At 39.7% G+C, this 26,050-nt stretch overlaps 1 protein-coding gene across 1 annotated transcript; it reads left to right on the forward strand.

Moving 5' to 3' along the window:
- Nucleotides 1-228: 228 nt before the first annotated feature.
- On the forward strand, nt 229-3,048 carry LOC134532233 (uncharacterized). The gene has a single exon (XM_063368654.1). It carries the CDS (start codon nt 229-231, stop codon nt 3,046-3,048), a length of 2,820 nt encoding a protein of 939 aa, XP_063224724.1.
- Nucleotides 3,049-26,050: the final 23,002 nt, after the last annotated feature.

A 26,050-nucleotide genomic window follows, 5' to 3' on the forward strand; every position in this document is an offset into this window, starting at 1 on the left:
CAAATCAATTGCAGGTTGTTATGTAGCCTTTAGCACACGGTTTTACATGTAAAAATAAAGGTAGAATATTATATTGCCACGTAAGCTGGAAACTGAAATGTAATGTTATTTGCAAAGACCACACACGATTGCCGGTGCACGTGACACCCCGGCAACAAGGCTGGATTGAGGGATCAGGCGCAGATCGACGAGCGACAGCGACAAGTGGCAAATGGGTTTGGTGGGTTGATGCGAGCCTTGAATACACGCGCACATCACCGGCAGCAGCAGAATTCTTCAAGAGGTATCACCACGACAGACACGAACACATCACCAGCAGCAGTAGGATTCTGCAAGAGGCATCACCGCGACAAACACGCGCACATCACCAACAGCAGCAGGATTCTGCAAGAAGCAGCACCGCTACAGGCACGCGCACATCACCAGCAGCAGCAGGCTTCTGCAAGAAGCACCACTGCTACAGACACGCGCACATCACCAGCAGCAGCAGGCTTCTGCAAGAAGCACCACTGCTACAGACACCCGTACATCACCAGCAACAGCAGGATTCTGCAAGAAGTATCATCACGACAGACACACGCACATCACCACCAGCAGCAGGCTTCTGCAAAAAGCACCACTGCTACAGACACGCGCACATCACCAGCAGCAGCAGCAGGCTTCTGCAAGAAGCACCACTGCTACAGACACGCGCACATCACCACCAGCAGCAGGCTTCTGCAAGAAGCACCACTGCTACAGACACGCGCACATCACCAGCAGCAGCAGGATTCTGCAAGAAGCATCATCACGACAGACACGCGCACATCACCACCAGCAGCAGGCTTCTGCAAGAAGCACCACTGCTACAGACACGCGCACATCACCAGCAACAGCAGGATTCTGCAAGAAGCATCATCACGACAGACACGCGCACATCACCACCAGCAGCAGGCTTCTGCAAAAAGCACCACTGCTACAGACACGCGCACATCACCAGCAGCAGCAGCAAGCTTCTGCAAGAAGCACCACTGCTACAGACACGCGCACATCACCACCAGCAGCAGGCTTCTGCAAGAAGCACCACTGCTACACACACGCGCACATCACCAGCAGCAGCAGGATTCTGCAAGAGGCATCACTACGACAGACACGCGCACATCACCAGCAGCAGCAGGCTTCTGCAAGAAGAACCACCGCTACAGACACGCGCACATCACCAGCAGCAGCAGGCTTCTGCAAGAAGCACCACTGCTACAGACACGCGCACATCACCAGCAACAGCAGGATTCTGCAAGAAGCATCATCACGACAGACACGCGCACATCACCACCAGCAGCAGGCTTCTGCAAGAAGCACCACTGCTACAGACACGCGCACATCACCACCAGCAGCAGGCTTCTGCAAGAAGCACCACTGCTACAGACACGCGCACATAACCAGCAGCAGCAGGATTCTGCAAGAGGCATCACCGCGACAGACACGCGCACATCACCAGCAGCAGCAGGCTTCTGCAAGAAGAACCACCGCTACAGACACGCGCACATCACCAGCAGCAGCAGGCTTCTGCAAGAAGCACCACTGCTACAGACACGCGCACATCACCAGCAACAGCAGGATTCTGCAAGAAGCATCATCACGACAGACACGCGCACATCACCAGCAACAGCAGGATTCTGCAAGAAGCATCATCACGACAGACACGCGCACATCACCACCAGCAGCAGGCTTCTGCAAGAAGCACCACTGCTACAGACACGCGCACATTACCACCAGCAGCAGGCTTCTGCAAGAAGCACCACTGCTACAAACACGCGCACATCACCAGCAGCAGCAGGATTCTGCAAGAGGCATCACCGCGACAGACACGCGCACATCACCAGCAGCAGCAGGCTTCTGCAAGAAGAACCACCGCTACAGACACGCGCACATCACCAGCAGCAGCAGGCTTCTGCAAGAAGCACCACTGCTACAGACACGCGCACATCACCAGCAAAAGCAGGATTCTGCAAGAAGCATCATCACGACAGACACGCGCACATCACCACCAGCAGCAGGCTTCTGCAAAAAGCACCACTGCTACAGACACGCGCACATCACCAGCAGCAGCAGGATTCTGCAAGAAGCACCACTGCTACAGACACGCGCACATCACCACCAGCAGCAGGCTTCTGCAAGAAGCACCACTGCTACAGACACGCGCACATCACCAGCAGCAGCAGGATTCTGCAAGAGGCATCACCGCGACAGACACGCGCACATCACCACCAGCAGAAGGCTTCTGCAAGAAGCACCACTGCTACAGATACGCGCACATCACCAGCAGCAGCAGGCTTCTGCAAGAAGCACCACTGCTACAGACACGCGCACATCACCACCAGCAGCAGGCTTCTGCAAGAAGCACCACTGCTACAGACACGCGCACATCACCATCAGCAGCAGGCTTCTGCAAGAAGCACCACTGCTACAGACACGCGCACATCACCACCAGCAGCAGGCTTCTGCAAGAAGCACCACTGCTACAGACACGGGGACATCACCAGCAGCAGCAGGATTCTGCAAGAGGCATCACCGCGACAGACACACGCACATCACCACCAGCAGCAGGCTTCTGCAAGAAGCACCACTGCTACAGATACGCGCACATCACCAGCAGCAGCAGGCTTCTGCAAGAAGCACCACTGCTACAGACACGCGCACATCACCAGCAGCAGCAGGATTCTGCAAGAGGCATCACCGCGACAGACACGCGCACATCACCAGCAGCAGCAGGATTCTGCAAGAGGCATCACCGCGACAGACACGCGCACATCACCAGCAGCAGCAGGATTCTGCAAGAGGCATCACCGCGACAGACACGCGCACATCACCAGCAGCAGCAGGCTTCTGCAAGAAGCACCACTGCTACAGACACTTGCACATCACCAGCAACAGCAGGATTCTGCAAGAAGCATCATCACGACAGACACGTGCACATCACCAGCAGCAGCAGGATTCTGCAAGAAGAACCACCGCTACAGACACGCGCACATCACCACCAGCAGCAGCGGCCAAAACGTGGCAAACTAAGCCACGGCTCGCTACTTTATCGATGAAAAATGTTAAAACTATCGGGCTCATCAAAATATGACTCTATGTTCCAACGCATATTATCTTTGCGCCACTGACTATGGCTGCAATTCAACGATGAACATATTAGATAAGATTAATGAAATTTTTACATTGTTGCAATGATAACAGAATTCATAAAGCGTTACAGAGTCAGTCAGTGAGACAGCCAGTGAGTCAGTGATAATCGTATTTATATTTTATATACTTTACTGAGATTGCAAACTCTGGCTTAATGAGTGTGGGGTTTGCTGTTAGAAATATAAGTTAGAACCTAAATCACACTGTGTCCGAGTAAAATTAATCTTGAGAATAGCAATATGAATGACGTAACTAAAGTTTATTATTGCACAGCTAAAACTAAATTTATACTTTACGAACGTAAAAATCTAAATAAAACGGTTACAATACTAAGGAAAGAATATTTTATTTTTAAATTACTTAATAGATTTATAAATTTTACTTAAATGATAAAGGAGTACATATTCATATATTCGGGACCACACTGTTTCATTGACTGGATCTGAGGGCCTGGACGTTAACACTTGTAATCTTTGCGAGGACGGCGTGAATGTGCGGAGCGAGCGTGGACTTGGCTCGCTCTTCCCCGCGGTCGGGCGCTTGGGCCACTCTCGCAGGCGGCGGAGGCAGCTCGAGACTCGTGTTTTCGCCGGCTCGCGGGGGAAAAAACAACTCCAGATGAGAAGACTGCGCGAGCATCTGTAGCAGCATGAAGGGGGGGGGAGGGGAGTGTCGCCGAGGGAAGAGCAGAGGGTTATTGGAGCCGGGCTATCTGAGTGCCTCTGACCCACGGGCTGGCAGAGAGGCGTCCTCGGGACAAATACCGCCGTGTGTATCTAAATCTCAGTACCGCTGCAGGAGTCACGGGGGAGAAAGGGGAGAGGCGGCTGTCTCGTCTACTTAATATCACTGTAGCTGCGGGGGAACTTTGCCCCCTCTGCTTTCCCCTGTGGGCGCGTACCGCCGTCTTCATTTTCCTGCTGGCGCGTCTGTGTAGCGTCTCGGGGGTAAGCCACCCACTGCTGTGACTTCCCCCCCCCCCCCCATCCACAACCGTTTCGGTCTTTGAACTTCTTGTTATTACCAGCCTCCCCCACTTCCCCCGCCCCTCTGACACAAGGTGACCTCTAACTAATGGGTTGCCCGCACCACAACTCACAATTTTCTTCGGCAACAATTCCACTTCATGGAGGTTCGCCACAGACTATTCTTCATTATGTGTGCTATTTCAAGGTTTTTTTCTCTTCCCATGCACAGCTGGCTATGGTTTGATGGAGCTTTCTGAGGTATTGGTAAAACTAAAAGCGTTAAAATGAAAACGTTTTTAATGTTAATCAAATTAACATGCTTAGTTCTAATTTTAAAAAGGTATCCCGATAGTTAAGACAACTTTGGCTAGTTTCTATGCATTTTACCACATAACATTTGTAGACATTAAATAAGTTTTACAAAAATATTTAAAATTGTTTAATTTATACCTATACATATATATGTAATTACTATAAGCAAGTTCACGAAGAATGTCAAACAACACCTACTGAACATTTTTACACATTTATGTAAGATAAGTAAAAACACTTTGATTTACTTTGGACAAGTAGAAAGTAAATTTTTTAAGTGAAAATAAACAATTTAACAATTAAAGCGCTTCCCTGAATTAAGGAAGGTGTAAGTTGAGTATGGGGAACTAGTGACAGGAATAGGGTCAGTTACATTAAAGTTACAAACTTAAACTGTTAAGACTCAATCTCGTGCCGTCTGGATGTTCTTTCAGAGCGCGGCTTCGCTCCGTACGTCACAGGACGCCGAAGAATTGGCCAAACAAATTTCATGACAGACATCACTTCTTACACATAAAAATGGAGCTATGCAGCGCTGAAACATTTATTTACCATAAATAAAATATCTCGGAAGCGTCCTCACCTCGATTTACCCTGTTCCCTTGGAGCACAGCCGTTCCTTAGCAATACAACCCCCTGGGCTGCGATGCAGGGCCGGGAGGGGGGGGCACTGGCGCACCATAAGAGAAGCTGATTGGAAGCGACATAGCTTCCCTCTTCCCTCGACCTACCTGCTGCGCCCATGGCCTATCTGCATCTCTCAAACGGCAGCATTAAGTTATTAAATTTTCATATTCAATCTGCAAGTTTCCAGTTTTCTCTCTCTTTCTCTCTCTCTCACTCTCCTCCTCATCTTCGCATCCTAAGAAGTCTAGTCTTTCTACACACACAAACATCCCCCTTCCCCCTGCGACCCTTCCTTGCCCACTCAACTCTCCTGTTTTTCTGCAAAAACTGCCGCCCCTGAGATTACTACAGAATCTTCCCCCCCCCCTCCTTTTCCCTTATTCTACGACACTAATTGTACCTTGCGTTTCTTCCTTCGCAAATTAAAAAAAAAAAAATCCTTTCCCTCTCACACACCTACGTAGTACCGAAGTGTTTTTTTTTTTACTTTCCACCCCCTTTATTTTCCACCCCCCCCCCCCCCCTTATTTTCCACCCCCTCTAAACCAACTCTATTCCAGAGTATGGTAATGCCGTAACGAGGCCAGAAGCGACAATTTGTCACTGAAAACTCGTATTCAGCGCCACACTTCGAATGTACGCGCTCTTCTCTTCTCCGCGAAGGATTTGGACTTTACAGAGTTTTCCTTAAAAGCTCTTCGTCAACGGACACTTTTTCTGCAGCTACGTAGACGAACTTCAACACATATTTAAGAATTTCCAAGGATAAATTTTTTAATTTGTATTTCATTAAAACTTGTTGCAGAAATATTAAATTAGCAATAAAGAATTTCGAATGTTGTTATTCATTCCATGTATTTATGTCAGTAAAATGCTTCAACGCATGTGTATCTGTATATATATATATATATGTGTGTGTATGTGTGTATATATAGGTGTGTGTAGGTGTGTGTGTGTGTGTATGTATATATATGTGTGTGTGTTATATTTTTAAGGAAAAAAATGCGTAAGTTAGATATAGCGTACGAAATAGAAAAAAATCCCTTTCTGCACATACTAGAGGCGTAGGTAGATTTTGAAGTACCTATTTATTATGGAAATATTTTGGAACCTTCAAGAAACTTCTGAAACATTTAAAGAACTTAATGTACGTAACATATTTATGTTCTCCAATATTACGAAATGATCGATTAAAATTATGCGCATTTTCCTTGCAGCTAAAATATTAAGAATATTTTTAACTCATGTATCCGCATTGAATAGTTTACAACACAGCTTGGAATAGCTTAAAACAAATTAAAAATATTATATGCCAACTAAGGTGTTTATTTAATTTTTTTGACATTCAAACACTATTTTTCATCCCTTGCATTAATAACGTGGTCATATAAACATTTGCTTTGCACAATGATTTAGAATAATTTTAAGATGGTTTAAAAAAATTGGTTGTCTGTAAAGACGGTTTACGGACGATAGTTTAATGTGACAACGTCATAACAAAACATTGATGAAATGATTGATCCAGAAGAAAATGAAATATCATATTCGGCCTGAGACTGAGCCGTAATAGGTTTTTGCAACCAAACCATTTAGGCATTAAAAATATTATATTCTTTGAGGAAGAAATTTTTTTTAAATTTTCTATCTTTTGTATGATGAAAATTACCTCTACATACTTTTATGAATAAAATTGAATCATTTTTATTGAATTATCGCTATTTGGATGGATACAAAGAAGGAGTGAAATGAAATCTACAATTTAATTAATAAATTTACTTTTATTTGCATTAATTAATTCAAATATATTTATTACTTTTGAAGTGTCGTGCGCGCCGTATTTATTTTTACAAGTACAAAAAATAATTTCAGCCGTTGGGATTTGATCCGTCAACCTACCTATTGGTAGTCAGTTTAGTTTTTAGTTTTAAATTCATTTATTTCAGCAATACACAGTTACAAAGAACACAACAGCAAAGAAAATAGCACGCTCCAGCTGACTCAGCTCTTTCGTGCTTAAAAATAAATACATGATAAAAGTAAAGAACACAAAAGTACAATAAATATCATCATTATAAATTCCAGGAAAAGTATAAAAAAACCAGTGCACAGCAAGTAAATAGTGAACAGTAATGAAGTAAAAAATGATCCGAAGTGATGAAAGAAAGATGGATGGTCGGAAAAGAAAATTTAAAAGGCAGTTCGCCAACTTGCTTTCAGTTGGGAGAATTAAAGAAGTGACTCTGGGGGCCAAAATTGCGGCTTACAAAGGGTAGAAACTAAATAAAAAAAATAATCAAAATTTATGAAAGCGAAGGACCAATTGGCCCACAACAACAGGTAAGTAATACCTGCAAGGAAAGTGAAAAGGTAAGAATAAGGTAAATACGAGTAGCTAAAAATTAGCCCTAAAATACTTACATGCTAGAGAGTACAGAAGAATAATTAACACAAGGTAAAAGAAAACACAGTGAGGGAGGCACCCAATTGGGGCCGCTATAGGGAGGAACAATAAACAAGGCGTTTAAATCAAAACACGAACACAGCACTTAACAGACACAATGCATTAACTAAGCAACACTAAAGAACACCATAAAAGTACATAAGAACCATGCACGGGCATAACACACTACACAACCATGCACGAGCATGACACACGACACAACCATGAACGGGCATGGCACACCACACAATCATGCACGGGCATGAAACACAGCACAAGATGAACCACTTCACTAGGGGGGGTCTTCGAGAGCGAAGTCTTTGATGCGACGATGCACATGCGGCGCCAGCACGTCGTACTGCCGATGCCGGAGATGACGGGGTTGTGATGACGGGCGGCCCGAAGGAAGAATCTTGAAGCGATGCGGGTGATCAGCTCCGACGGAGACGGGACACCAGCAAGACGATACAGCAGCGTAACGGCGGTGTTCAGCGACATGCCCAGGATAGTGCGAAGCCCACGGTGATAGCCCGACAGAATGGGCCGGCGACAGGAGGCAGGGGCATAGGCCCAGAGCGCAGCCCCATACAAAAGGATGGGGAGTACAAGAGCCTGCCACAGTTTAACACGCAGGGCCTCCACCAGAAGACAAGCCGGGATCAGAACAGGACGGACAGAATGCAGAACAGTCAGAGCCTTGGCGGACATGGATCAAATGTGGGGGTGCCAATTCAACGTGGAGTCGATAAGGACACCCAAGTACCGCACAACCGACGCCCAGAAGAGGGGGCGGCCCAACAGGATCGGCGGTGTGAGAGGTCGCTTCCGGCGCCTGGTGAGAAACATGATTGCGGTCTTTTCAGGATTCGGGCGAACACCCCAGCGCTGAAAGTAAGTGCTGACAGACCTAAGCGAGCACTGAACACGCGCTTGCAGCAGGAGAGCAGTTTCACCGCTGAGAAGAATGGCCGTATCATCCGCGTACTGTAAGGTACGAGCAGTGGGCAGCAAAGGTAAGTCAGCCACATAAATGGCGAACAGGAGGGGGCTCAACAGCGAACCCTGAGGTACCCCTGCCGCTACCGGCAAAGGTGGAGACAGGACGCCAGAGACACGCACCTGGAAAACTCTATGGGAAAGAAAACTATGGAGAATGGAAATGAAACACTCGGGGAACTGAAAATGGCGGAGCTTGCAGAGCAGAGCATCATCGAAGGCGCGGGACAAATCCAACAAAACCAAAGCAGAATGACGACGCGCACAAAACCCGGCGGTGACAGAGTCAACAACAAAAGCAAGAGCATGTAGGGCAGAATGGAAGCCGAATTGCGTGTCCGGCAATACATTTAGCTGGTCGGTGTACAACATCAGCCGGGACAGCAAGACGCACTCAGCAACCTTCGACAAAACCGACAGCAAGAATATCGGCCTGTAAGACGTCAGCTGCGTAGGAGGAGCATCGCGCTTGAGCACAGGAACAACAACCGACAACTTCCACAACTGAGGAAAGGACATGACCAGAAAGATAATTCACAAGCTGCGTAAGGTAAACAACCGCCTTGCGGGAGAGAGAGCTAAGCAACCGAGCAGGCAACAGGTCAGCACCGAGAGCTTTGCCGCACTTCAGGCGTCCCAGAACTCGGGAAACCTCCCGCGGAGTGGCAAGCATCCCCTTGGGAAGCTCGGGCGCAATCCTGGCTGGAAGCGAAGGGAGCGTTGCTAACCGAACAGCCACGAGGTCATATTGGAAACAATTGTTTCAGATGTTATAAATTAATAATATTCCACGCACGATATTTGTTTGAATTTCTTTTAACTAGCATATTCTCGGTAGGACTCGAAATATTTACACGCTCGTGGGCATATAACTATTATACGGTGTGTGATTTAGTTGATCAAATAATAACTCATGACAAATAATTACCAATGTCAAACTAAAGCATGAAAAGTATCATACCAGCAATAAATATTTAGTTACGCAGCTAAAACAATACTCATACAACACTGTTTAAATATACTGATTTACACTAGTAATTAAAATAATACGTACTTGTAAGAACGCCATTTCCTTGCGAATATACTCCCGTGGCGCGGTGCACAACAATAACCTCGAACCCCGCTATGTTGTCGTCTGCCCCAAGCCGTGTGTGGCGACATGCGCAGGCGTGATCCAACCGGTGCGACCCGCCTATCCCTGCAGCATGGCGGGGTGAAACCTGAGCAGTACGCTGCCACATGCCGGCCGAGTTCTCTGTACCGTCCGCAACATACCAGAGAAATGCCACGCATGCGTAAAATCAGGACACATCCGTAGTGGGACATCCGTAGTGGGACATCCGTGGTGGGACAATTTTTTGTGCGTGCAGCCAGCGTTCATCGATTTATTAGACGTTGTCACATCAATAAATTCAAACTAATTTTGATACTAAGAAAGTTTTCTATTTTTTTTTAATTTCAAACCGTGTTTTATGGTAAAAATTCGTTTCATCAAAAATTGTTTCAGCAAATTTTGTTATGACTTTTAGGATTCATCCAATAAATTATAAAGTATAAAATGATATATCTATTTTTTAATGTATGTTTAATGTTTTACTTAAAACATTGTTATTTCCAACCCTTGCAGTAATGGTTGTGTAAACAAATATTTATTTCAACAAAGTTTTAGTCAATATTTAGACAGTTAAATAAAAATAAGAATATATTTGATTGTGTACCGTGTAGGGAAGTAACTTTTATTTATAATGCTTCAAAAATTCTTTCAGGCAAAACATTTGCTAAAATTATAATATTTACAATAATTATGGCTTATAATTCTCTAGGATCATAACGAAACACACACAGCGTGTTTTTGTTCATAATAACGGTATGCGGTACGCAAGTCTCCGCGAGTGTACGTAATCAGCCCGCAGGCACTGGAGTGTCAGGTGATGGCACAACAGCAGGTCGCGGCAGCCACAGTGCCTCTGTTACCTGGTCGCGTCTCCAAACTGCAAATAAACTGAGGCACATACACAGGGTCTATACAATGGAATATCTTCAATTGGAATTCGGAAACACTGTAAAATTTTAGACTGTGACAATATGCCAAATTTATAGCAAATTATTTATTTTTGGTAACATAAAATACATACTGACAAAAGTGGTTATTATTAAATTAAATAAAATTCTTTACCCCACACTTGTTTTTGCCAAAAAATATGAAATAAAAATTAATATATTTATAATAATATAAAATCTTTTATATTGCAAATAATTATTTAAAGCAAAAAAGGAGAGTAAAACCATTAATTTTTGCTCATGTAATGTAAAATTTGAAGTAACAAATTTATCCATTATATATTTAATAAAATATCTTAGAGATTCAATACCACTATTACCATAAATGCTTCAATCATTCCACAGCAGTACAGCCACACTCTGGTGTACCTCTACCTTTTTAAGTAAATATTGCCTTCTGTTCCAGAAGTTTTGAAATATACATAGATATTTTCGTAACTGTTTTAACTACATTTATAAGAAGCGAAGGAAAGGTTCAATGTAATACTAAATTTTAGTTCCTGTTTACATAGTTTTAGAGTGATCTCTGTTGTCTTCTGTGTGGTCAGACGTTGACAGCCGCTGTACTGTCCGCAGGTGCCGAGCGATCGTCTCTGTCCGGCCTCAACTCGTACCGCACCGGCTCGGACACCGAGGAGGCCACCACCACCGACAACCCCACCACTCCCTTCCCCACCCCTCCCCCCACGTGCGCGTCCCCCACCATGTACCACCACCCGCTGAGCAACCCGCTCCCCCACAGCCCGAACCTGAGCGGGGGTCAGCGGCAGGCCTCCCCCTACCCGCTCGAGTCCACCAACCGGTCGGGTGGCTCGACCCCCACCAACGGCTCGGGCGGCGGGGCGCGATACCCCTCCGCGCAAGGCCGACTCGGGCAACTCGGGCAGCTCGGGCTCCAGCCGCACCACCAGTACGGCCGCAAGTCCTCGCTGTCGGCCGCCGGCAGCAAGGGCACGCTGGGCAGCCGCGGCCGCCGCGCCAGCTCGGTCACGCCGTCGTCGTCCGCCACGTCGACCGCGTCGTCCGGGTCTGACAACGCGTCCGACGCCACCTACCCCGAGGCGGAGGCGTGCAAGGACGGCCGGCGCCACCGCCTGGACACCGGTGCGTAGCCGCTTGTCGTCCACGGAGACTCATTTCACAAACATATCTCTTTCAACTCTGAAAAAAATTGTTTTTCCCCCACCACAATATAGTTGTTCATCGACAAAATATTGTTTTCAATAATGCATTACTTATTTAACACCAAAAAATTACTGTGTCAACATAGAATATTTACTTAATTCTATATAAATGTAGGGGTACCATAACATTTTTTTTAGTGAATACTTTCCCATTTTACTACTTTAGATAGTTATTTTGAGACAATCTGGTGAGTGAGAAAATTATCCAATGATGTACTCAATCACGGGTTATCCATTAGAAACGTCACAAGAAACAGCCAATATGCACGCGAAATTTTGCCAATGAAATACAATTATAGTTTAGATCACTTCTTGATGGGCGCATGCCAGATATAACACCTGCCACCATACTGATGCACACGCACTAGGTATAGTCCCGGCCACCAGGCTGATGGGTGTGCACCAGGTTTAGCACCGGCCACCACGTCGATAGGCGCGCACCACGTATATCGACGGGCTCAATGCTGATGAGTGCGCACTAGGTATAGCCCTAGCTACCACGCTGATAGGCCGCACCAGCTACAGCACCAGCCTCCAACTTGGTGGGAACGCACCAAAAATAGCTCGGCCACCACGCTGATGGACGCGCACTAGTCATAGCACCAGCAACCAAATTGGTGGCAACGCACCAAGTATAGTTCCAGCCTCCAGATATAGTCCTGGTCACCACGATGATGGGTGCAGAACATGTATAGCCCCGGCTAGCAAACTGATGGATGCGCACCAAATATAAAATCGGCAACCACGCCGTTCGGCTCTCTCCAAATATAGCACCGGCCCCCACACTGGGCGCGCGCTAGGTATAGCCCTGACCACCACGCTCATGGTCGTGCACCTGGTATAGCCCTGGCTACCACACTATGAGCGCGCACCAAATTTAGCAACGCCACCACTCTAATGGGTGCGTGTTATGTACTGTCCTGGCCACTACGCTGATGGACACGCACCTTGTATAACAGCGGCTTCCGGACTGATGGGCACGCACCAGCTACCACACTGATGTGCGTGCACCAGGAAACATTTTACCGTTTTTTTCCTAAAAAGATTTATTTTGTATACTAATCTTGCTTGTCATTATTTTAAAGAATAATACGTTAAATTTCATGTCCACGATATTTATTATAAGTTTATTTGCAACATAGGAACACATGAATTGGCCCGTTACCGAGATTATATGTTTACTCATTACTTGCGAGTACTGAAAGACTCACTAGATTTTTTTTATCATTATTGCCGAGTTTTTTTAACTGAAAAATTAAAAGTTTCCTTTTACATTCATACTAACATATGCTACACTCAAAAATGCAGAAAGCTTCAATATTAGTTGCACAATATTTTGTGTTTATTTATTTAAATTTGAATTAAGGTTTGTGCTACATTTTGTCTTACCTTTATAGCTAATATTGACCAATATTAAAAATTATATTCCATTTTTTTTATGAAACTGTGGGAAACATCTAGTACACAATGTGACGTTGCATTTCGTACAAAATATTACTGACTTTCTTTTGCACCCTCTGCATTGGCAAAGGCTTTGCTTGTCTCTCTTTTCTATGTTGTGATCTGTTATGTCAAACTGAACGTCCGTTGTAACTTTCGGTTTCGATTTACATGGAAAGCTGAACGGCCTACCATTCAAAGCATTTCTTCCATGACCCAGTTTCAGATCTTGAATGGCAACTCTCTATGAAAATCTTTTATGGTGTTTGAAGTTGGCCTATGAATCCGTCAATAAAGTACGAAAGTATTGAGGAATGTCATATAGTCACTCGAGTCACAAGGCACCAGTATTTTTTTCCCCCTTAATGGCGATTCCATGCTTTTACAAAAGCCAATCATGGTGATCATTATCCCCTTGTATTTGTTGTATTTATTTATCAGTAAAGGTTGTGGAACAGGTTCTCACAGTTTTTCTTAACGGCTCCATCTTGGTGCAGATTAAATTGTTTCTATGGTATCAAAGTTGGTCACCAATGAAACACATTTGTTGTCATTTCAGCTAAGAACTAATATTTTATTGCTGTTATCAATACTTTCATCATAAGAAGTTCGCGATGTTTTCTCTAGTTGCTTTACAGATTTTATTTTGCATTTTTCCGTTATATCATCTTGTATCGTACCAGCAGCAATGAATCCTTTCATCTCAAATTCTTTCAAAAGTGAATGGCTCGTAAAGAATTTATCGAAGAATAAAAATAGACTGGTAAGATCGTCGACAGCATACAGCATTATAATTACAAATTTACTGCCTAGTGGACCAATAGATGGAGATTCTGAAGATTCGTTTTCACAGTAAAGGATACATTTAAAACTGTATCCACTTTTTTCATAAATAGCACATAACTCTAAGAAAAAACCGAATTGGTTTTGACCTAATAAACTGATTGTTTGAGTGAATTGTGGTCATAAATAGCTGACAATTATTTTATTAATAGACAACCATTTTTGAAATACGCCACACTGCAGGAAGTTTTAATTGATTTGATCAAATGGTGTTTTATCTTTAACTATTTATCATGCCTCTATTCATCAGCCTTAGAATTATCTTGCAAATGAAATAGTGATTTCAACAGACAGTATGAATTTCTGCTTAAAATATTCTGAGCAATGTTCAACCCAAGTATTCATCTTTGTGCCAATAATTACTTTCACTAGGAAACGTATGATCTTCAGACAAATCCAAAACGAGAAGAAATATTTTTATAACTTGGATGATGAACTGATATCATGTTAATATTTTTTGTTTGGTTGCATTACGAAATGTTTCACAGCAATTTAATGAAAAATATCTTCTCTAAACCACTTTGAAAAAATTTATAAAGGAATTATTACTTCTGATAGATTCATTGATTCAAAAATTTTCGAAGCAAAATTCCTAGCCTCAAATCTGGAATATTATTCTACCTAATGAAAAGAAATTAGCTTCTTTTGGCTTTACGCTCAAGGTATGTGAAAGCAAAAGAAATTTCATTTTCAACTTCTTCCACTTCAGGAATAATAATTAATATTACATTATGTGCTGTGTCTTTGACAAGATGTGCTTCCATACTATCATTATTTGCCTGTTCTTCGTCTGTCAACTGGTGTAAGAGCGGCCAGATCTTCTATTTGCTCTGAATAAAAATACTCCACCGTTTCTTCGATAGTTCTGAATTGAAGTCGACGAATAACTTCAAGGCATGTCTCTGAACAAAATTTCAAAATCATTAGCAAACTTTCATTATTACCCAACTATACCCTTATGTATTATTCCTAAATCTCTTTATATATATTTCTTGTGTGCGTGTGTATGTCACTGAACTCCTCCTAGACGGCTGGACCGATTTTGATGAAATTTTGTGTGTGAGTTCACGGGGATTCGAGGATGGTTTAGATTCACAATTGGATATTTTATCTCGATTCTGAGTTAAGAAAAACAAAAAAAAAAAAAAAACACGCTTTAAAAGCAAAAATTGCAACGCATTATTAGAAGCCATTAAGTTTTGCTATTGTAATGAACTAAGTAGAGAGTAAGAAAAAAATAAAGATCCTGACAGTTTATAGCGTCGCCATATTTGTTTCAATTTTCAATAGCCTTTTTGTATATTACAATTTAAATTGCAAAAAAAAAAACATGTTTCATGGCCACACAAATAGTGAGGATGGTTTAGATTCACAATTGGATATTTTATCTCGATTCTGAGTTAATAAAAACTAAAAAAAACACGCTTTAAAAGCAAAAATTGCAACGCATTATTTGAAGCCATTAAGTTTTGCTATTGTAAGGAACTAAGTAGAGAGTAAGAAAAAAATAAAGATCCTGACAGTTTATAGTGTCGCCATATTTGTTTCAATTTTCAATACCCTTTTTGTATATTACAATTTAAATTGCAGAAAAAAATCATGTTTCATAGCCACACAAATAGTGAGTGTGTGTCATTTCTCTATGTCCACGAGGTCTCGCCGCGTCAATTTTCTCCTTGGAGCGAACCCGTCCGCTTAATCAAATAAACAGCTTTTATCGTTAAATGATTTCATGATTTATTTAATGAAAATATGCTCCCATAAAACAATTAGTTGGATAGACATTCAATAGGTGTCTTCCTCTCACTCTCTCTCTCTCTCTGAAATGTATGTAGCTTGCTCGCGGGTCAGTAATGCAGACAATCTTTACATTCTAGCTCAAGACGGAAAAAACAGTAAATGTGGTTTACAAAGACATTTTATGAAGTGTCTTCCCGTCATTACATTTGAAAGTAGAAACACATTTACTCAAAATTTAGGTAGTAACATATTTTTATTGCAAAGACTGAAATAGAGGTGAGAAAAATTATCATTTGTGAACATAAGAAAACTACTACAACTGCATTAACTGTTATGTTTTAATGTTCAAATTTCTAAATGGTGCAAGATAATACAAAATTCCATGCGGAAAAATTCGTGGGCAGCAGATACGTATAGTTATAGGTGTGGGGCTATGCATGCTGATTTTTCATATACTGCATGGATGCGAACATGTAAGAATAATCTATCTATCTTACTATAATTAAACAGTACTTTTTCTGTCTGTCTGTACGCGATTTTGATGAAATTTTGTGTGTGAGTTCACGGGGATTCGAGGATGGTTTAGATTCAATTGGATATTTTATCTCGATTCTGAGTTAAGAAAAACTAAAAATACACGCTTTAAAAGCAAAAAAACTAAGCATTGTTGATAACTAGCCTCCATGGCAACGGGCTTTTGCATTGTTGTTGCCTTCTGCGTAACCATGGGAAAGGTTTTTGGTAACGGCAGTGGCGTGCCCAAGAGGAGGGGTATGACGTATAATGAGAAGATACAAAATGTCCAGCGTAGAAATACTTACCGCCATATCCATATCTCACAAAAAGTACATTTGGGCAGGACAATGTCTGTCGGGTCCGCTAGAAAGATATATAGAGAGATAGATATATAAATAGAAAGATAGAGAGAGTTATAGAGATATACATAGAGAGATAGAGAATTAGAGAGATAAAGAGAGATACTTAGTATACGTTTAAAAAATTACAAAAAAAAATTGATTGAGGCATTGCAACGCATACCGGGCATTATCTAGTAAAAATATATAACTGTGTATTTTTCATTTCATGCAAGATGGACATCTTAAAAAAAAAAATACATAAAAATAATAAAAAAAAGTATTTTACCCGAAAAACAATAAAATTCAATATAAACAGAAGCAGAGTGCACGTAATAAGTAATGAAGCCAAAGTCCTGAAGTCCTGAAGCAAACATAATACTGCTCTTGTTTGAAAAGTAAGGATGAGAAATAAGTTTCCATCGTTTTGTAAAATCTTTATAAGTCAGCTGGAGCTATAACTGGTTCCTAAGGTCAATTTAGAAGGGAAGCGATAAAGTGTCTTTCCAAAAGGACGTTGGGCTCTAATGTAGGTACGGACTTAACCAAACAATAATACATGTCCATTGTACGAGTATTAATGACTGCAGTTATACACATAAGATAGTGTAACAGGAAACAATTTTTTTATCAAAACATGAAAGAATAAATTTGTGGTATTTTAAAATCAACAATTCTGTTAAAGTTTGGTAGTAATCGTTTTGGGACACTTAAAACTACATAAAATTATTATAAACGCATCCATACATGCAAGAAGCATACTGACACCTTATCTTTCCGAGGTGAGGTTTCTAAGTGTTGTGACACTATTTTTGCATTCCGCATGACAGGGTTTCAAAACATAGGCGAACATCAAGATCTCAGATACTCATGTTTTTTTTTAAAATCACTAAATGTAATTGCTGGGACGGCGTCATTCAAACAGGCTAAGGATTCCATGTTTCAATGATGTTTCTTCTTAATAACCTCGTGTTTGACGAGGTATTACTCTAAGAGAAAGTACACAATCTTTCAGCGGCAGGGCATTCTTAGTATTCTGAAGTGCACATCTATAATACTAATGAGCACATACTATATAAAAATTTGGGTGTGTTTCTATTGAAATAGCTGGCCAGTCGAAGAGTACAGTTTAGAAAGAAGAGCGCCCGCCCATGCAGGAAACGAGTTCTTGGGTGTGGGGTGTGTTCCGGCCACGTGTCTCGCAAGGGTGTGTTGAAGCCAGCACGAGGCGGGGCCTGGTAAAGGTGTCTACATGCCGTCTCGTCTTCTCCACGGAGTTTGGGCTTCGCCCACACGTCCTGCCGTAATTCGTCACAGCTGATTACATGCGCCGTAGCTCGCACGATGGTCACACAGTTAGAGATAAACTGGAGCACAATGGAATGCGTTCGTCCCGAACGTGACTTTACAACCGAAATTTACTCAACAAGGATTTCGAAGTGTTATGGGAGGATCACAACAACGATCAAATATATTACGTACTGACCAGGAACAATCGGCACTGAGTTCACAGGGGAAACACTGCTAAACAAAACACCAATAATAGTTAGGTATTCAGATTCCCAGACTAGACCACGCAGTCCTACACGTACACCAGAAAACGTTACTGTTGATTTTCTGCCGTTTGTAATCGCTGCCATTTTTACTCTTTCCTCTTTATCCACGCGGAATAAGCACTTCAAAGACCAAATATTTGCCATTTTCTTGGAGTCGTCTAGGATTAAATCGCTCAAAGATAAGAGTCCCACAGATGTTTGACACTCAACATGAAAATAGTACACACTTATTTAACATTGTCGCAACTACTGCTTAGTGTTATTTCTCTATAAATATATTTATTATCCTTTATATATTTTACTATATATAAGGCAGTTTTAACTGCTTCTTAGTAAATTTGCACATATTCATAGTTGTTTTGAAATATTTGTATTTTGGACAAATGTGTGAAATAATTACATTTTTATTACTAAATGTTTGAGACTTATTCAACATAAACTTATGTGATTTTTAATTAACCAATAAAATACTCAACATTTATTCTAGTTACGCATTTTAGAAAAAAAATTATTGTGTATAGTTTATATTAAAATATTAAATTATAATCCTAAGCTTTCCTTGAGACAGATTCAGGATAAAACTTTTAACATAAAATGGTACAAAATGGGATTAATTCATAACGTACTCAACCGAAGAACGAAATACATTTTATAAATGCCAGCCATTCAAAGGTTTTGTTCATTAAAAAAATTCTGGTGTCCGTGATATTTTTATGGTAATTTGTTATTCCCTGTTTAAGTGTATTAGGAGAGGCATTTTACTTTTAATAAATCACTCTTGACTCATTGTCGCTCAATTAGAAAGCAAATAAAAAGTTATGTATATAGTGACAATATTCAAGTTTCCCGGTTCATTGGAGTTTGCTGAATGTATTCACAATAAGAAAACTCTCCCTCCTTCACCTTAAGAAAGATAATTTTTTTTTAATATTTGCTAAAACTGGAATATTTATTTAAATTTGTTTACAAGGAGTTCAATTTTCTTATTTTATTTAGGGTGTATTCGTTTACAAACCTATACCTGACGATACGACACTTACATTCTTTTCTTACCTCCCTATTTTTTTCCCTACGGGATTAAATAAAAATTAAAAACTATTCATAAAATTTGTTTTCAATGTTAATTGTATAATGTTTGTGAAAATTAACTCCTCCTGTAGCAACAACAACCACAAAAAATAATTGGCCGATTTATTTCACAAACTTTATATTTAATTTACATTTAAAAGAAAAACCATTTCACCTAACATTCAACAAAATAATTTTTGGGCACCACACCGTTAAGTCCACACACGTGGCCGTAAAATGTTAGAAAAATTTTGGCCAGTGCGCAGAACCATTCTGCTCACCACTTGCGAGTCAAAAATGCAGAATTCAAAAATGTACTAATATAAAAAACTACTTGTATTTATTATGTGGAATGTCAGCGGTGAAACAAAACAAATAAATATACATTAGGCTTATTACATATAAGAAAAAAAGTTCATCTTATTGTTACGATTTTAAAAAATGAAATAATCGTCGTGGTAAAACTACTGGGTTGGTAAATGGATAGCCAAATTAAATATATTATTACACAGTTATATTGATTGCCAATATTTACATCACTTACAAATAATCTTCTAAAAATTCCTAATAATCAATAACCCTTAAAAATGTTTATTCCCCAGTCACTCGGTTTTTACACACCGCACACCTCGCTCGGCCACACCTCTGGCGCAACTCTCGCCGCAACACCCCTCGTGGACCTCCGTCGCGGGACTCCGTCGCCGCCGTCGCACTTCCCTTCGCCGAGGCTCAGCTCGACGCTTTGCTCGGAACTGCGCTCGGGACTCTCGCCGCACCCGCGGCACTCTCGCCACCCAACTGTCGCCGAGAAACTCGCTCACCGAGGAACTCCTCACCCAGGAACTCCCCCGCACCCGCGGCACTATCGCCCAGACTATCGCCCCGGAACTGAACTCCACTCGCCGAGGAACTCCGACGCATCCACAACACTATCGCCCGGATTAACTACACTCCCAACTTCTGACTGAGGCCGGCGTCTTGGGCTTATATAGGTCCAGGCGTCACTTCTAGAATTCACGAGCGCGGCTGGGGCCAGTTGCGTCATTCCTCACTGACCCGACGCCTGAATTATCGAGACGCGTCGGTAGCTCGCGGAACTCCCCAGCTGCAATGTGTCAGATAACGCCGCAAAGGCAGACAGTCGCTAGGAGAGCGGAGGGAAGGAGGGGGGAAGCGACAATCCTTGTAATCTACCAGGCGCGCGCGGAATGTCTAACGTTGCGGCGGCCACGTGACATCAGTGGCCATGCGGGGCCGCCAGCCAGCTCTGATCCTGCACGCGCCGCGGCCCTGCTCACCTTTGTAACAATATAAATGAAAATCAAATACCACCTATTCATTACAAAATCTCCAAAACCATTATACATACTTAAATTTTTGCACAAATGCTTCTTGAGGCTTTAAGATGCTCCCATAGAACGAATATTGTGAAATTAAATTTTTTAGGGGGTGAACTGGAAGAAGGGGTAGTTAATATGAAAATTTTAAATAGGCATTTGAAATATGATATTTAGAAGTGGTGCTTTATAATGTAAGTGCACTTAAAGTTACCAATTTCTAGAAATAAACTCTCAAGGCGTTGAAATCTTAGTAGCTATACAAAGTTTTTTCCAGTGGTTTTAATTAAGTTACCTTTTTTTAAACTATTACAATTTACACTCATGATTTTCTAAGAATGTTTAAATTAGATTTATAAAAACCGCTCGTTTCCTTTTCCCACATTGTGTTGCTGAATTCATGCTCTGTTTGATGAAATTTTGCCCATTTAACGTTTAAAATTTTATAAAAGTTACTATCCTAATGATTTTAATAACAACTATCCATACTACCCTAATTAAAAACCCTCCCCTCTGTGTAAAGGCCAGAAAAGGTCGTGTTATTCAAATCAAAAATATATATAAAAAAATTTAATGTTTGTACTTAGATTACATTTTCATGATTAAACCTCATTTATTGGATTAATGTATCATATATAGCTTATATATTAGATGAGGCCAAAGTGTACTTTGCATTCCATGAAAAGACAAGTCATTTTGGGAAAAGTATTAAAATAGTTTTTCAAAGATATCCTAGGGCTAAACGGGTCGTTAAAGAAGGCACTTGAATAGCGAGCATTTAATTATATAATGTAGCGTATTGCTTTTGTTTAAAAAATAACTCAACATTTGTTAGCATTTAATTTTTTGTAAAAAACGAATCTGAAATAATACATTTCTGCTTACCACTAAAAGATGATTATCCTGTATGTATAATATACTTTATTATGGATAGAGATATGTACGTAGCAAAAAGCTTCTGTACCTTTTGCGAAAAAAATAAAATCCATCCCATTAACAATGGGTATCGCAGTTAGTAGTAAATAAAGAACAAAATCAATATGATTAAGAACAGTTCAATGATCTGTGAACCTCCGTGGGTTTGTTAGATGCAAATAATGTTCAGTGCTTGGGGTTCAAGGTTCGAGTTCTTATTAGGAAATGATTGCTTATTTGGGTGTCTTTAAATTGGCAACATGTTATCTTCTAATACCAAAACAAATATTAAACTTTTAACTAAATAAATAAACACAATGTAGTTAATTAGCAGGAAAAATTAACAACTAAACGTATTCGTTTGAATTTTCTTGTTGAAAATTAAGAAATAATAACTTTTACCTTATTATCAAGTCAGCCTATTTCAAAAAGAAACTAAACTATTTAAAGTTTATTTTACAGTAGCAATAAAAATTTGTTTACTCTTTTTATTAGAAATAAAAATTTAAGTAACGAAAAAGTACCCTAAATTTCACACAGCCTGTGACATTAGTAATTTTATATGTAGGCTATTGAATGAATTTTTATCTTTCTTTAAAAAGTTTTATCGTTATTAAAATTGTTTATTTTCCTGCAGTTTACAGAATCTTCATTGTGCAATTTTCACTCAGATTTAAGACCAAAATTTAACGTCTTGTCGCGTACAAATTGACTAGAACCTAAGTTATGTTAAGTATTATTCCCTTAAATGTACTGTAAGTGTATTTTGATACCTTTAAACGTGAAGCAAAAGAAAAAAAATTCTGCTGTTAATATAAAAAACTGAATATATATTCTTTCGCTGTTATTTTAGTTTAAAATGGTGGTAAAATTGTGAAATTAAAACGAAAGAGTTCCCTAAACCTTAAATTAATTTCATAAATGATTGGTTTATTTCACATAACAAAATTAATATTGCCAATAAATAGAGACGAATAAGAGGAACAAAATGTAAAATATTTTAACTAACTGAAGCTCATCAAATATGTGACTAAAAACATCAACCACTTAACGTTTTATTTGTATGGCACGTAAAACGACTTATGTCGGCTTACAAATGCAATAAAGTATTACAAAATTACTAAAGCTAAATAGCAAACTAAATAGAAACAATTATAATTGAAAAAGGTTTTTTTTAACATTTAAGATACGTAAAACTATAATTTCAAAAATTTTAATTTGAAATGCAATTCAATTATATAATTATTGTGAACGAATCATACCAGATATCGTCATTGTATGTTCAATACTTAAGCAATAGGAATATGTTTTCTTCATTTTAAAGTCCTACAGAATAAAACCGTAAAGAAAATCCAATAAATAATATACAATTATTGCAATTATAATTAAAAATATAATGATATTACATTATTGTGGACATAAAGACTGTATAAAACTTTTTCTATCGGTTGGCACAATTATTATTTCCAATAATTAATAGTTATTGTATGTTAAATATAGAGCATTATATAATGTATTTATAAGTAAACATATTGTTTCAAAACAACGAAAACCGAGGGTCGTTCAGTAATTAAAGAGAGAAATACACGTAGAAACTAAACCGTTTGGAGGAGGAAATTTATACTTTTATGACTTTAGGTTGGCATCACTTGAATGAGCTGAGAACAGCTGACGGATCAAATTGTTTCCTTTATAACCTCAACTATGCATTTAAAGATGGCGTGACCTCTTGAAGTTTCCACATTAGTTGAACAACGTTCAGTGAATTTGTTTGTTGCTTTCTAAAGATAAAAAAAAGGAAAAAATCTTTTAAAATACATTTTCAGTATGGTGAAAGTTTTATGAACAGAGAAAATTAGTATAAATGGGAAGAACAATTCCCAAATGGTCGAACCTCATTGACGTGACGAGCAATGGCCTGGCCAGCCAGTTTAAGTGTCCACTTCTTCGCTGGAAACCCGCATTAACGACATAATTCGTGAAGAAAGATGTGCTGCAGTTGAAAATATAGCAATAACAGTTGCAATAAGTGTGGGCACAGTTCATAACGTAATCAGTAACAAACTCAAGTACAGAAAAACAAGTACAAGTTGGATCCCGAAAGAGTTAACGCAACAGCACAAGGAAACAAGACTCAAAGAAGGTGTACAGACTTGAAAGAACGCAATGAAAGGGAAGGTGGTCCTTTTCCAAACAAGAATTTAACTTGTGATAAAACTTGGGTTCACTATTTTGAACGAGAGTCCAAAATACGAAGCATGGAATGGAAGCTCATCAGTTCACCTTTCCGCAATTCATAACGCAAGCTTCAGCGGGAAAAATTGTGTTGACCATCTTTTGAGATGCCCAAGGTGTCGTCCTTTGTGATTATTGGGAAGATCAGCTTACAATAAACAGTGCCTACTACTCAGACATGCTGACGAACTAAGTAAAGCCAGCAAAGAGAGAAAAACTTCGCCAGTCTCAAGGAATAGGAGTGATATCGCTACACGATAATGCTCGCCCTCTCAGCCAAGCTCACCCAGAAAACATTTATTGGGATATACTCCCTAATATACTCCCTAATCCTCCCTACATTCCACATTTGGCTCCCTCTGATTTTCACACTTGGAATAAAGTTCAGTAACAATGAGGTGGTCAAGGAATTTGTGGAAAAGTGGCTTAAACAACCAGACAAATATTTATTTTCATCAGATACAAAATAATCTAATTTATCTTTGGGACATATGTATTTGGTAGGGATATGCTGAGAAGTAGTAAAATATTTGTTTGTAAAAATACAGGATTTTTTTTCTTCATAAATTTGTCTCGTTAATTATTAAATGATCCTCGTAGTTGAGTTAAACTAATTTACTTTAATGCCACTCCAAAAACTTCAGACAAAACTCTGTATGTTGTACCCTATCATTCATAAACAATCTTCTTCCTTTTTTCTCTTGTCGTAATTCACACTTCCAATCTCGCACCCCTGTGATTCGTCACTGTAATCCCGATAGCGCTCTCTCCGCCATCAATCAACACGTCCCAGGCCTGTTCCAGTGCATCTCCTCGGAAGTCTGGCGCTAATGAGCTTTCCGTCTGAGGGCGGACTCCGCAGTGTCTGTATCGCCATTGGCGAAAATGATCTTGTTCTCAGCTGCATCACGTATCAATTTCCGCGTAGTTTACTAATAAATTAATGGCAGTAATTAAAATAGTGAAGTGATATATGCCTAATCAATATAAATTATTCTGTGTTAGTTTCTGTACGATTGGTTTTCATTTTAAATTATGTCTATAATTTTTTGTTGTCAGTTTCAACGCTTGAAATGAAACAATTTACTTAATACAACCAAAATTTAAACAACAACAAAAAAATCTTGAAAGAGCTACGAGACAATTTTTCTGTGTAATAGTTGTAGTCTTTTGTAATATATTTCAACGTCGGGTTTGTCTATACGGAAGTTTGGTTCTAAGAACATACTTATTCCAATAACTCACCACGGGACTAGATGCAGAATAATATTGATTGCCTTAGCAATACTTTCATTACATGGGTCCTTAATTTTTGCTGTAAAATATAGAACTGTTTATCAGAGAAATATATTATTTTGTAGGTGCCACTGATTAACTATATATATATATATATATATATATATATATATATATATATATATATATATGAGCCTATAAATTATTAAAATGAATGAAGTTATTTTGTTGTTTAGGGATTTTTTAATATTTGGGTGTAACCTTCTATAGTACGGAGAAAATACCTGTCCATGTTATTTTATCAAGGGGAGATAAAAAACTTTGTGCTAACAAAAAATATTCCATGGACACTAACGTAGTTTCTATTCAAAAAACTACAAAATAATTATATCTTATCTGCCTTCTAAATTCATCGTGAAGGATTGGAACCGATCATAATTCATCATTATAAAATTAACTTACCCAATTACACATCTTTATACATACAATTTTAAGAAAAGTAAAAGAAAGTTTGGCCTTTTTAAAATGTTAGTTTACATTAAATCTTTATGTTGATTATTTTTGGAGAAATAACAGTCTCTTATTGCTTTAATTACGGAACATTTATATATATATATATATATATATGTATAAATCCCCCGACTACTACCAAAATCACTTAAGATAAATAACATATTACAATGAATTACTACCACTCCAACCCTGTTTGAAAATATCCCTTCACGTTCGATACTCTTAAATTATTTCATATTTGGTATGTGTGATTTTTACAGCATGATTTGCTTCAGTTATATTGTTTTTTGTTGCTATGATACCAGTTTTACTTCATTTTCACTCACGTTAGTATTGTAATGATGTAAAATGGTGGAGAAAAATGGGTTATTTTAGCTATCGAATTTTGATAAATGGTAACACAACGTTACACAAATTGAAGTATTTGGTTCTGTTTTTTATATCGTTCTTCATTTGTTTTGGAGAAAACAATTTTCAGTCATATTTAACCCAATATTTCCTCATCCCCTAGCAGTGGTACAAAAACTAATCTTAAAAAAATCTTAGTTTTTCATTTA

This window comes from Bacillus rossius, chromosome 5, assembly GCF_032445375.1.
Source record: "Bacillus rossius redtenbacheri isolate Brsri chromosome 5, Brsri_v3, whole genome shotgun sequence".
NCBI lineage: Eukaryota > Metazoa > Arthropoda > Insecta > Phasmatodea > Bacillidae > Bacillus > Bacillus rossius.